This window comes from Xiphias gladius, chromosome 5 (genome assembly GCF_016859285.1).
Source record: "Xiphias gladius isolate SHS-SW01 ecotype Sanya breed wild chromosome 5, ASM1685928v1, whole genome shotgun sequence".
NCBI lineage: Eukaryota > Metazoa > Chordata > Actinopteri > Istiophoriformes > Xiphiidae > Xiphias > Xiphias gladius.
This window is the reverse complement of record NC_053404.1, coordinates 20,838,272-20,849,450: the sequence shown is the minus strand read 5'-3', so window position 1 is coordinate 20,849,450 and position 11,179 is coordinate 20,838,272. Positions and strand designations below refer to the sequence as shown.

The window sequence follows — 11,179 nt, the reverse complement described above, 5'->3', positions numbered from 1 at the left end:
CGGCCCAGTGTTTCTGCTACGCCGCGTTTCGGGCCGAGGGCCAAAAACCCCGGCCCGTCCGACGCTCCCTGTCGTCGGCCCATCGCAACTGGTTCAGGCCCAGTTTTGAGGGGTGGGGGGGGGAGGGACGCGATAGTCCGCTCGGGATGTCTCGTCTCTCCGCGTGACACAGTCATTTTCACATAAACTTCACAGCCATCGTCGTCACCATCAGCACTGCAATCGGCCCCGCACTGCAGTGGTCATCAGAGAGTGGAGTTACAGAGCGCGAGGGATGCGTTCAGACATACATTATTGCACAATCCAGTGAGTATACACAGCTGTGAACTCTGGCATACTTTTACCACGCACGCGCGCACACACACACGCACACACACACACACACACACACACACACACACACAGTAATGTTGACTGGCCTGTTCTGCATGTGTGAGCAGACGGCTTCAGTGTCTCAGTTCATCATAAAAGAATAAAAGCTGGAGATAATTTCTGCGAGTGACTTTGAGCTTTAAAACTATCTGATTAATAAGTATATAACCATTTTCCACTTTTTGTTTTTACATTTTTCTTTTTAATGAGAAGGCTGAAGGTTTAACTGATTTTTTTTTTTTTTTTGATTTTTTTTTTAACGGAATTTATTTCCCCAGACATCCAAAAGTTGTCGCTTGTCGCCCTGCTTCGGTTTACAGTAAAATAAGGAACGGCTCAGAGAAAGGGCTCCGATTACGGAAAATAACCGGGCGAGAAAATGTAAATGAGCTCCCCCAAAGTAATTATTGAACAATACGTGGTTTAAATTATATAGTGTTGAGCTCCGATTGGTATTTCCAAAAATAGATTAGTTTATTATATTCAGAATAAATAACCATATTTAAAAAAAAAAAAAAAAACAACAACCATGTGCAAACATTAATTATACCACTGACAGGTGTCTGTTACTTTCTCGTAACTGGACGCCTCTTGATGTAGGTGTTTCTTCGGTGAAATTTGTCTCTTATGTTTCCGATGAGACACGATTCCAGAAATGTGTAATTTGTGTAGATTTGGTAACAAATCAGAGCTCAGACACACTTGTGAAAACATTTCCTAAAATTAGCTCTTTAGTAGGGAATAATCAAAACAAAAAAAAGCGAAACCAAGATATTTTTAAACATGTAATTCTGAGATGTATTGCCAGAGAGCCTCTCGCGGTTTACATATCGGTGACACCTGTATGTCGTTTTACGTGTTGTTTTCTAGCGTTTTCTGTCTTAATAATGCTTTATCTTGCAAAGGGTACAGTCAAAGACGTGTTGGACACACACCTGGTCAGCCCTTATTTAAATCCCTGGATTTTGTTTTATCTTGAAAATAATGAGCTTTGAATATACTGTCATTCTCCAAAAGGCTGCATCGGCCTTTGACGTACCGTAGGCGTGAAAAGCGCCGCTTTCTTTGGTTACCTTTGATTGGAAACGCTTTGGTTTCAGGGTTCGGTTAAGACCATCTCTGATTTGTGGTCCATTTGGTTGTGGATCTACAGGTCCAGTGATTTTTCAGCTACACCGCGTTGGCACACTTGCGTTACACTGAGTGTTTGAGGGCGCGTTGTGGCTGCCCCCGCGCTGGTTGTGTCTGTCCTCATAAATTATTATTATTTTGTAGAGAAACTAAAAGAGCTTGTCACCGCTGCTGCTTTGACGGCCGTGATCTTATCACTAACAACTGATAACCTCTCTGGGTGTCACCATGTTTAGTTGTTACGACGTTGGGCAGAATCGGAGGTTCTCAGGGACGATTTTCTGCTGTTGGACAGGGGGTGATTTGGCCCTGGTCTTGCCCCCTAGTGGCTATAATTTTGAATCCTCCAGGTTCCCGCTAAGTATGCAAGCAGGTAAAGCTCACATTGCAGCCGCTTGTCTACACGTACGCGATTGGTAGGTCGACTTGTTGCTCGCGTTTCCGCGTCTTCATATGTTACACGTTATGCAGATGCTCCTATCCAAAGCAGCTGATGTCTTGTCTTGTCTGGTGTCCTTGTCCCTTGTCAGGACACAGTGGATAAAAACCACGTCCCTCTGGGTTACAAGCCTGATATTTTTACCACTACCCAATTCTGCCCCCACACGAACTACATTTGCGATGACCAAAGACGTGTCTCCTCTCTGCAGATCCAGCAAGGGACCCCCAAATTACCCGAATTTCTCTCTCTACTCTCTACGGATCCCGGTTCACAAGGTTCTAGAGCAGCCTGCCTGTCTACACATTCTGGTCCAGCCAGTGGATGTAGTTGTGCATGCTCCTCTGTCCAACACTAGACATCATCGGCAGGAACGCAAACACCATGCAGCCGTGAAAACCGTCCTCATAGTGATCGCTGGTCACCGTGACGCCGGCGTCCTGCAGGCGCTTTGCATACATGAGCCCGTCATCCCTCAGCACGTCAAACTCACAGGTCATCACGTATGCTTTAGGCGTCCTACCCAGAACCCCCTGCTCCGCCAGAAGCGGCGCCGCCCTCACATCCGTCAGCGCCGGCACCTCACCCACCACCCCCGGCGATCCCGTCTCTTTAATAACCTGCCGGAAGTGCTTCCTGCGCTCACCTGGGAGAAGAGCGGTCCAGTCCAGTTTGGAGCGGGTGTGGGCGCTGATGGCCGGCTGGTCCAGGGAGCTGTGGTTGTTAGCCAGCAGCAGGGGCTCCAGGGAGGAGTCGGCGCCCAGGTACTGCAGCCAGAAACGAGCCATGACAGGCCTGTAGAGGATCGGCATGGCCTGGTTCTGCTGGTAGGACGGGGTGTAGAAGTCGAGAGCCTGCAGCACCGGGTAGATCAACGCCTGGGCCTTGAACTTCACGGTCAGACTCTCATCTGAGCTGAGCTGTAGACACAGGCGGGATTTAGATTACAGCTCATCTGATAAGGGGTTCCAGGGGGCCAGTATGAACCTGAATGGTTAGTTTTAGACTGTAATAACTGATGGCTGGTCGCTTTTGGTCAATATTTAATATATTCAGTATCTTTAAAGCCACTTTGTTTAAGAGTTGTATGTGTTTACAGCGTCTCTCTAAATTATTCAGACGGTCAGCCCATGGGTTAGGGTTAGGTGAACAAACAACTCAAGGGATGAACTATTTGAAGGAAGTCCCCAAATAGTCTCAACAGCAGTTTGATGCTTAATTTGTCTCAGACTGAACAGATACAGCAGAGTTCAAACGTGGCTTATTTATCACCAGGGAGGAGAAGCTGCAGGACAAGGCATCAATGCCTCTACATCTTGTCTTCAGATGACGAAAAATAGTAAAATTTTCAGACAAGCAAAAGAAAAAAGTCACTGACAGTGAGATGCTGCGTAAGGTATAGATAGCGTGAGATGTGTGTTTGTTTTGTTTACCTGCTGCGCCACGGCAGCGGCCAGGTTTCCCCCGGCGCTGTCTCCGGACACGCACACCCTCTCCGGATCGATGCCGTAGCGCCCTAAAACCTGAGCAGACAGGAAGGCCCGCGACGCCGCCAGCGCATCTTGGTACTGATCCGGGAACACCGCCTCCGGAGCGAGACGGTAACTATGGCAACGAGACACCGTGGGAAGATTACTTTACTGCACACATTACTCCGGGAAGCCCTAGACCCGACTGTGTTGCGTTGGTGCTTTGCTCTCGCCCTGAAACATTTAGCCGATTAATCCGTTAGTGGGACTGACAGCAAATTCATCGCCAACGATTCTGATGATTGATTATTCACTTTTTATGAATTAAAAAAGCAACCTTTTTTTTCCATTATTTAAAATAATGGCGCCCTGTTTACAGTAAGTGACACAGGACCACTAATAAGAAAGGCTCATTATTTTCTGTATTTACTAACCAAAAATAACCTTTTGTTTTTTTATTTTTCAGAGCAGCTCGTCAGTTTAGATGATTTTTTTTCTCCCAGATTCCATGTCCCTGAGCATCCAACAGTTGTGTAGTCTGCTCCAAAGAGACACTCTTCACTGCAGTTTAAAGTAAACAATCATCTCATGGCGAGTACATCCCAGAATATGCTACACACAATAAAAAAGTGAAAGATAAAATGGAGAGAAAAGATCGTCTAAAGAGTAATGAAAGAACTATAATATAGAAATTAATATCAGATTGAAAGGAATTCAACTTAATTGCTGTTACCACCTTAGCTTTCAAGAAGCGAAAGCAGTGACTCTGTGCGGGAGCTCCGATCTAACATTTTCTTTCCTTCCAAATGAATTCGTTTGTTGTGATGTGACAGATGTTCGTACTTACTCAACAGACATTACGACAGCGTCCAGATCCTCCGCCATTTTCCGGCAAAGGAGGTCGTAAGATCGCATTCCTGCGGAGCAAGTAAACTCAGCGTGAGTGATGGTGACAGTGTATACACAGCAACGCATCATAGCGTTTGCCATGACTTTGACCGCTCTTGTTACCTCCTATCAGGATTTGTTACTCAATTTCTTATTAGAATCGACCCCATTATTTTTATATGTAAGTAAATATTGTTTTTATCTAACCTTATCCTGGGATCTCACCGTATATTCAGCACATATTTTAGTGCAATAAACAACACAGTACTACAGCTGTTTGAGCAAAATCAACATTATTTCTGCAGAAAACAGCGTCATCCAACAAAAGTAAACAATTCCGGTTTTCCCGCGGCTTTCCGGGTTTTAAAAAAACCAGGACTTACGGCCGCTGCCGAGGGCCCACCCTCCGCCGTGGAAGTATATGACCCCTCTTTTCAGCCTCTTCCCGCCCTTCGGCTCGAAGACTCTGGTGGACACGCCGCCCAGCGTGGAGTCGGTGACGCGCACGGCGGGGCAGGAGCGGGCCTCGATCACCTCCACCCAGGACACCACCTGGCTCAACAGGTGGACGCGATGGCACACACCAAGCGCGTGAGCCACGTCACTCTGGAAGTACGGACACGCACAAACACGCCAATCACCGCATGGTAATGGGGAGTTTCCTGGACCTGAGAGGGCACAGGCTTGACTCCTGCAGCAGGTAAGTTTGCTCTCCGGTGTCGAGAAAGACACTGAAATCAAAACTTCATTGATAGAAATTAAGTTTAAATCTGTAAAAAATCTTGAAGAGTTGGGGTTTTGTTTTTGTTTTTTTAGCGTGATCTGATTGCACAGATGTTTTACCGTCAAACTTGTATGACTTGTATTTTAATATTCAGCAATTTGAAAATTAGAAGTGAGCTCTCTGTCATGGTGTCGATAAAAAAAAAAAAAAAAATGTATAGGAATAAGATAGAGAAGAAACAAGCCTGCGGTAGGGTAAGACTCAGCAATGCATGAAAACCTGTCCTATGCATAGTGTGTGAGTGTGTGTAAAAACTTGTCGAGCTGCACTGACGCATTAGATCACAAGATTTAGGTGTGTGAACTGTCGGTGCAGGTTTTTCAGGAGCTTTAGTTAAAACTAACATGTGAGATAGGAGTTGCATGAACACAACGCCAACGCCGCATATGAGACAGGTACAGGTTAAAGGGCGTTCAGCAGCAGGGTCAAAGGTCATTTTTTCTTGTTGTTCTCTCGATCGCCCGGGGATCGTCGTGCACCCGCCGCGCGCCGCCTGGTGTCGACACACAGTTCCGGCTGCCGCCGCCCGACCTGCTCATATGACAGCGACGACCTGCGCTATCCTGCTCCGCTTTTATCTACGCTACCTGAATCCGTTTCACTAAACTCTAGTCTCGTCTCTTCACCTGTTCTATTCCGTTGCGTAGTACCTAACTGTGTTCTACTCCGTTCTATTGTATTCTATTTTACATAATTCTGTTGTACCCAACCCCAATCTGACCTCTCACCCCATTACATTTATCTGTATTCCCTAATCCTATCACACAGTATACTTAGTTATGTGACATTCCAGCCGTTTCCAGTACAGTGTGGTATAGTATAGCGTTCAGCATTTCTGCTTTCTGCTGCTGTATTATCAAAGTAGAATATAGTGTAGTAAGTGACAGCAAAGCACAGTACTATACGGTATAGCACAGCATAGCACCTGTGTACCGTGTAGCATACAGTAGCGGTATGTAATAGTATACCGTGTTCAATTTCTATTCCAGTCTAATGTAGTATAGTTTACATCATAGGGAAGGATAGAATAGTGTAGTGGGGTTACGTATGGTAATGTATAGTATAATAGAGTACATTATAGTGTATAGTATTCTGCTCCAGTCTATTCTAGCATAGTATATAGTGAAGGGTAGCATAGTGTAGCAGTGTATAGTACAGTACAGTATGTAAGTGCGCAGTAAATTATAACATGATGTAGCAGGTTTTAGTATAGTGTATTAGTAGTAGTAGTAGTCGTAGTAGTAGTATAGTGTAAAGTAGAGCAGATGGCATGGTGTATGACAGTAAAGTACAGAAGAGTATAGTGGGCTATGGTATAGTAGAATATAGTATATATACACAGCAATGTACAGTACGTTAGGCTGTAGGACAGTATAGTGGAGTAGACTGGGCTATGGTACGAGTATACTGTAGTACAGCACAGTAGAACACAGTAGAACATAGCCCCCAGTGCAATAAAGTACAGTAGAGTATGGCAGGCCGTGGTATAGTATAATGCAGATATAATATAGAGTAGAGTAAGCAATAGTACAGCACAGTATAGTGGAGTAGAGTATAGCGTATCTGATATATATATATTTTTTTTTTTCAGTTTTATGATATTCTATTGTGAATTCTACTCGATAATTCCCTCTCCGTAACACGCTGTGCTATTATTGTAAAATAAATGCTGCCGCCGTGATATTACGGTTATTGTGTGCCCGTGGGCTGTCCGCTCCCGTTTTGACAGGTTTCCGTGACACACCTTTGTCCTCACGCCGTTTCCCGAGCGTCCGCTCGAGCTAACGGATAGATGTACCCTCAATTCAAAATACCCCCCCCAAGTATTTTCCCTGACCCTCACAGCTTTCGCCCCCCCCCCCCTCCCCATCAACTTGTCCTCCCCTGCCCTCCTGTCTCCGGCATCGCACGGCTCTCACCGCCTGCATGAAGCTCCGGAACAGCGCGTCCAGCAGCATGAGCTTCCACGGCTCGCTCACGCCGCTCGGCAGCGGCAGGTAGACGTAGTAGGCGGCCGCCGACAGCAGCACGGCTCCGGCCAAACGGAGCCTCATCGCGGCGGAGTGTACCTGCCCGGAGACTAGCGTTCATGGGGTATCACCCTCTCCCAGGTCCCAGGCGGTCGGTGGCTCCGCGAGGGATCGACGAAACACGGAGGAATGACCCCGATTTCTAAATAAAAGTCGGGTTTTAGGTCGCGGTGCAGGCAAACAGCATGCGAAAATATTCTTATTTTGAAATTTAGTTCCAGGAAGTAGGGAGAGCATTGCGTAATATGGTTGCTGATGGGAAATGTAGTCCTGTAGACACACTAAACACATTGACTACTAAATATTAGATATATATATATATATATATAGATATATATATATATATATATACACACACACACACAAACACATATGTCATACACCTCATTATTGCACATTTATGTTTATAAGTTTTATTTCAGTTAGTTGTACAATTTGCCCTCTACATACTGTTAGTATGGTTATTTACCCCCATTTTTTTTTTAATTTCTATTTTTTTTTATTTAAATTTTTAATTTACTTTTTCTATCCTATTGTAGCTACTTAAAGCTACTTACAATAAAATATTATCTTTTATTTAGGAAGATCATTTTAAATAAATACAACATTTTACTTTGAAAAACGTGTGTTTCTGACATTATAATTGCTGACCATTGTGTTCACGTTTCTTCTGATTAAATGTCCACAAGGACACAATCATGATCTGGAAATGTATGTGAGTCCCATTTTAAATTCGGTTTGAAGGTTTAAAAGCCAGATAACAAGTTTGTGGCTGCCTTATTTATTATGCACGTGTGTGTTGTCTTAAAGTGAAAAAATAAACCACATGATACACAAACCTAGTCAAGCACAAGCAAAGTCCAGTTTCCCTGCACTTTGAAGCATTACTTTACTGCGAATGACGTTATGATGATGATGATCCGAGTTTATCCCGCCCTTTCTAGTTCCCATAATGCAGTGGACCTCTCCCTGTCAGAGAGCTGGACACACCTACCTTCAACTACTCAAACCTGTGTCCAGTTAAACAGCAAATTAAGAGCTTATGAGCTTATAAAGGGGCCCAGTGTTACCTCAGGTACTTATTGTTTTCAGACTGGTTCGGTTGTGTGGCTTGGTAGGAGCTGACAGAAGTGACTGAGTTGGCTGTGTCACTGGCTTAAACTGTGGCTGAAGCCATGGGGTTTCTCTTTAAGTAAGTGTTTATAGGTTTTGTTTTTTTTAAATTGTTAAACTCATTATTAAAGCATACGGTAACTTGGGGATGTCTTGTCTAGATGGTTGCTGTTGTCCTTGCTAGCTGTAGGAAGACATCAAGCAAGTGGTAAGTTTAGTTAAGTTGTGAGACTTAATGGGTTGTATGCATAACTAAAATGTTGGTTTTATTAGCTTACAGTACTGGATCTGTTGAGAAGCGTGGAGATAACAAAGTGCCAGTGGCAAGCTATCAACCAGTTTCAAGTAGCTTTAACACTGAAGATGACTCCTCATGGAGCACTGGGCCACTTGGTGGAGAGGATTCCAGCTCAAATGCAAATGTGGCAAGTAGCTACAGCACAAAGCTAATTCCCAGTTACCAGTCTGAAGCTGAATCACAGGAACCAAATGACCGATCTCTGCCAGAAATGAAATATTCATCCAGCTATTCTCCACAGCCACAGGTAGTGGAGTCTGATTATCAGCCGCAGCAAGTGCCTAGCTATCAGGCCCCACAGTTGCCCCAGCAGCCGCAGGTGCCCCAGCAGCCCGGCTACCAGGCCCCACAGTTGCCCCAGCAGCCGCGGGTGCCCCAGCAGCCCGGCTACCAGGCCCCACAGTTGCCCCAGCAGTCCCAACAACCCCCGTTGCCCCAGCAGCCCCAACAACCGCAATTGCCCCCGCCCAAGCAGCCCCAACAACCGCAGGTACCTCAGCAGCCTGACTACCCAACCAAGCGGCCACATTGGCCCCAGCAGCTGCAAATGCCCCAGCAGCCCAGCTACCCACCCAGGCAGCTCCAGCAGCCCAAGCAGCCCGGCTACCAGGCCCCACAGTTGCCCCAGCAGCCGCAGGTGCCCCAGCCGCCCGGCTACCAGGCCCCACAGTTGCCCCAGCAGCCGCAGGTGCCCCAGCCGCCCGGCTACCAGGCCCCACAGTTGCCCCAGCAGCCGCAGGTGCCCCAGCCGCCCGGCTACCAGGCCCCACAGTTGCCCCAGCAGTTGCCCCAGCAGCCGCAGGTGCCCCAGCCGCCCGGCTACCAGGCCCCACAGTTGCCCCAGCAGCCGCAGGTGCCCCCGCCCAAGCAGCCCCAACAACTCCTGTTGCCCAAACAACCGCAATTGCCCCCGCCCAAGCAGCCCCAACTACTCCCGTTGCCCCAGCAGCCCCAACAACCGCAATTGCCCACGCCCAAGCAGCCCCAACAACTCCCGTTGCCCCAGCAGCCCCAACAACCGCAATTGCCCACGCCCAAGCAGCCCCAACAACCGCAGGTACCTCAGCAGCCTGACTACCCAACCAAGCGGCCACATTGGCCCCAGCAGCCGCAAATGCCCCAGCAGCCCAGCTACCCACCCAGGCAGCTCCAGCAGCCCAAGCAGCCCGGCTACCCGGCCCAGTTGCCCCAGCAGGCCCAGCCCAAGCAGCCCCAACAACAGCAGGTACCTCAGCAGCCCGGCTACCCACCCAGGCAGCCCAAGCGGCCCCAGCAGGACCCGCAGTTGCCCAAGCGGCCCCAGCAGGACCCGCAGTTGCCCAAGCGGCCCCAGCAGGACCCGCAGTTGCCCAAGCGGCCCCAGCAGGACCCGCAGTTGCCCAAGCGGCCCCAGCAGGCCCCGCAGTTGCCCAAGCGGCCGCATTGGCCCCAGGAGCCACAGGTGCCCTACCAGCATGGCTACCAGGCCCAACAAATGCATTGGCCCCAGCAACACCAACAACCACAGGTACCTCAGCAGCTTGACTACCCACCCAAACGGCTGCATTGGCCCCACCAGCATAGCTATCCGCCCCAGCAACCATATGTGCTGCAGGTTCCCCAGCAGCTCGGCCACCCGCCGCAGCGGCCCCAGCGACCCAAGCGAATTCGGCAGCCAGCCTATCTGCCCCAGCAGCCGCAGGTGCCCCAGCAGTCTGGCTACCCGCCCCAGCAACCGTATATGCTGCAGGTTCCCCAGCAGCTCGGCTACCTGCCCCAGCGACCCAAGCGACTTCGGCAGCCTGGCTATCCACCCATCGTGCCACAGCTGCAGGTGACCCAGCACACCAGCTACCTGCCAAAGTGGCCCGAGCAGCCCCCAGAACCACAGGTACCTCAGCAGCCCGGCTACCTGCCCCAGCGGCCGCAAATGCCCCTGCGGCCCAGCTACATGCCCCAGCAGCGCCTGGAACCACAGGTTCCCCAGCAGCCTAGCTACCCACCCAAGCAGCCCCAGTGGTCCCAGGTGCCCCAGCAGCCCGGCTACCCGCCAAAGCGGCCCCAACTGCCTTTCCACCTACCTAAACAGCCTAGCTACATGATTAAGATGCCACCGATGCTGCACTACTTGTCCAAGCAGCCACAAGTTCTCAAACAGGCCATTTACCAGCCCCAGCAGTTGCAGAGACGATAGGTGACCAAGCAGCATCAGATCAGTTTTTCACCTCTGCAGTTCCAGGTTTCTGAACAGCCACGTTACAGTTCTCCTACTTTTGCCCAAGGAGTTGGTGTCCACATGTATTCAAATGGTAAGCTGTGATCACTGGCACTCTAATTAGCAAGATAAGCAGGATCAGTGAGTAACCTTTTCTAACCTAAATTTCTTCCAGGGATGGCGCTTCTGGTGTTTGCAGTGACACTGGGTGTGGATATGGCACTGGACTTCATTCAAATTGCAGATCAGTGGGTGGGGTATGAACTGGGGTATAAACTTTTTTTTTTTTTTTTTTTTTTAGGCACCACAACACCAAAGATGTTTCAGACTGCTTTCGGCTAAGACATTGTATTGACTTGTCAAATTAAAATTAACCTTGTAATGAATTGATATTGCCTGACAATCATTTTTTTTTTATTAAATTGTTTAAAGAAACAAGTGTGAATTTAGGGCGCACTCAG

General features: G+C 48.3%; 2 protein-coding genes across 9 annotated transcripts; one reads left to right on the top strand and one right to left on the bottom strand.

Moving 5' to 3' along the window:
• Nucleotides 1-2,203: 2,203 nt before the first annotated feature.
• Nucleotides 2,204-7,245, bottom strand: LOC120790242 (neutral cholesterol ester hydrolase 1-like). Of its 2 annotated transcripts, XM_040127618.1 has the most exons (5): nucleotides 7,003-7,223; nucleotides 4,683-4,905; nucleotides 4,259-4,328; nucleotides 3,376-3,547; nucleotides 2,204-2,862 (listed from the first exon to the last, which is right to left on the bottom strand). In XM_040127618.1, exons 1-5 carry the CDS (start codon nucleotides 7,135-7,137, stop codon nucleotides 2,242-2,244), a joined length of 1,221 nt encoding a protein of 406 aa, XP_039983552.1. In that variant the 5' UTR covers nucleotides 7,138-7,223; the 3' UTR covers nucleotides 2,204-2,241. The 2 variants fall into 2 exon arrangements, with proteins under 2 accessions (XP_039983552.1, XP_039983553.1); XM_040127619.1 differs by lacking the exon at nucleotides 4,683-4,905 and having other exon boundaries at nucleotides 7,003-7,245.
• A 930-nt stretch (nucleotides 7,246-8,175) lies between these two features.
• On the top strand, nucleotides 8,176-11,108 carry LOC120789558 (basic salivary proline-rich protein 1-like). 7 transcript variants are annotated; one of them, XM_040126302.1, is made up of 7 exons: nucleotides 8,176-8,305; nucleotides 8,388-8,434; nucleotides 8,500-8,651; nucleotides 8,772-8,844; nucleotides 8,956-9,297; nucleotides 9,328-10,812; nucleotides 10,894-11,108. In XM_040126302.1, exons 1-6 carry the CDS (start codon nucleotides 8,289-8,291, stop codon nucleotides 10,695-10,697), a joined length of 2,001 nt encoding a protein of 666 aa, XP_039982236.1. In that variant the 5' UTR covers nucleotides 8,176-8,288; the 3' UTR covers nucleotides 10,698-10,812; nucleotides 10,894-11,108. The 7 variants fall into 7 exon arrangements, with proteins under 7 accessions (XP_039982236.1, XP_039982233.1, XP_039982238.1 ...); XM_040126299.1 differs by having other exon boundaries at nucleotides 8,766-8,844; XM_040126304.1 differs by having other exon boundaries at nucleotides 8,500-8,844; nucleotides 8,956-9,161; nucleotides 9,327-9,378; nucleotides 9,463-10,812.
• Nucleotides 11,109-11,179: the final 71 nt, after the last annotated feature.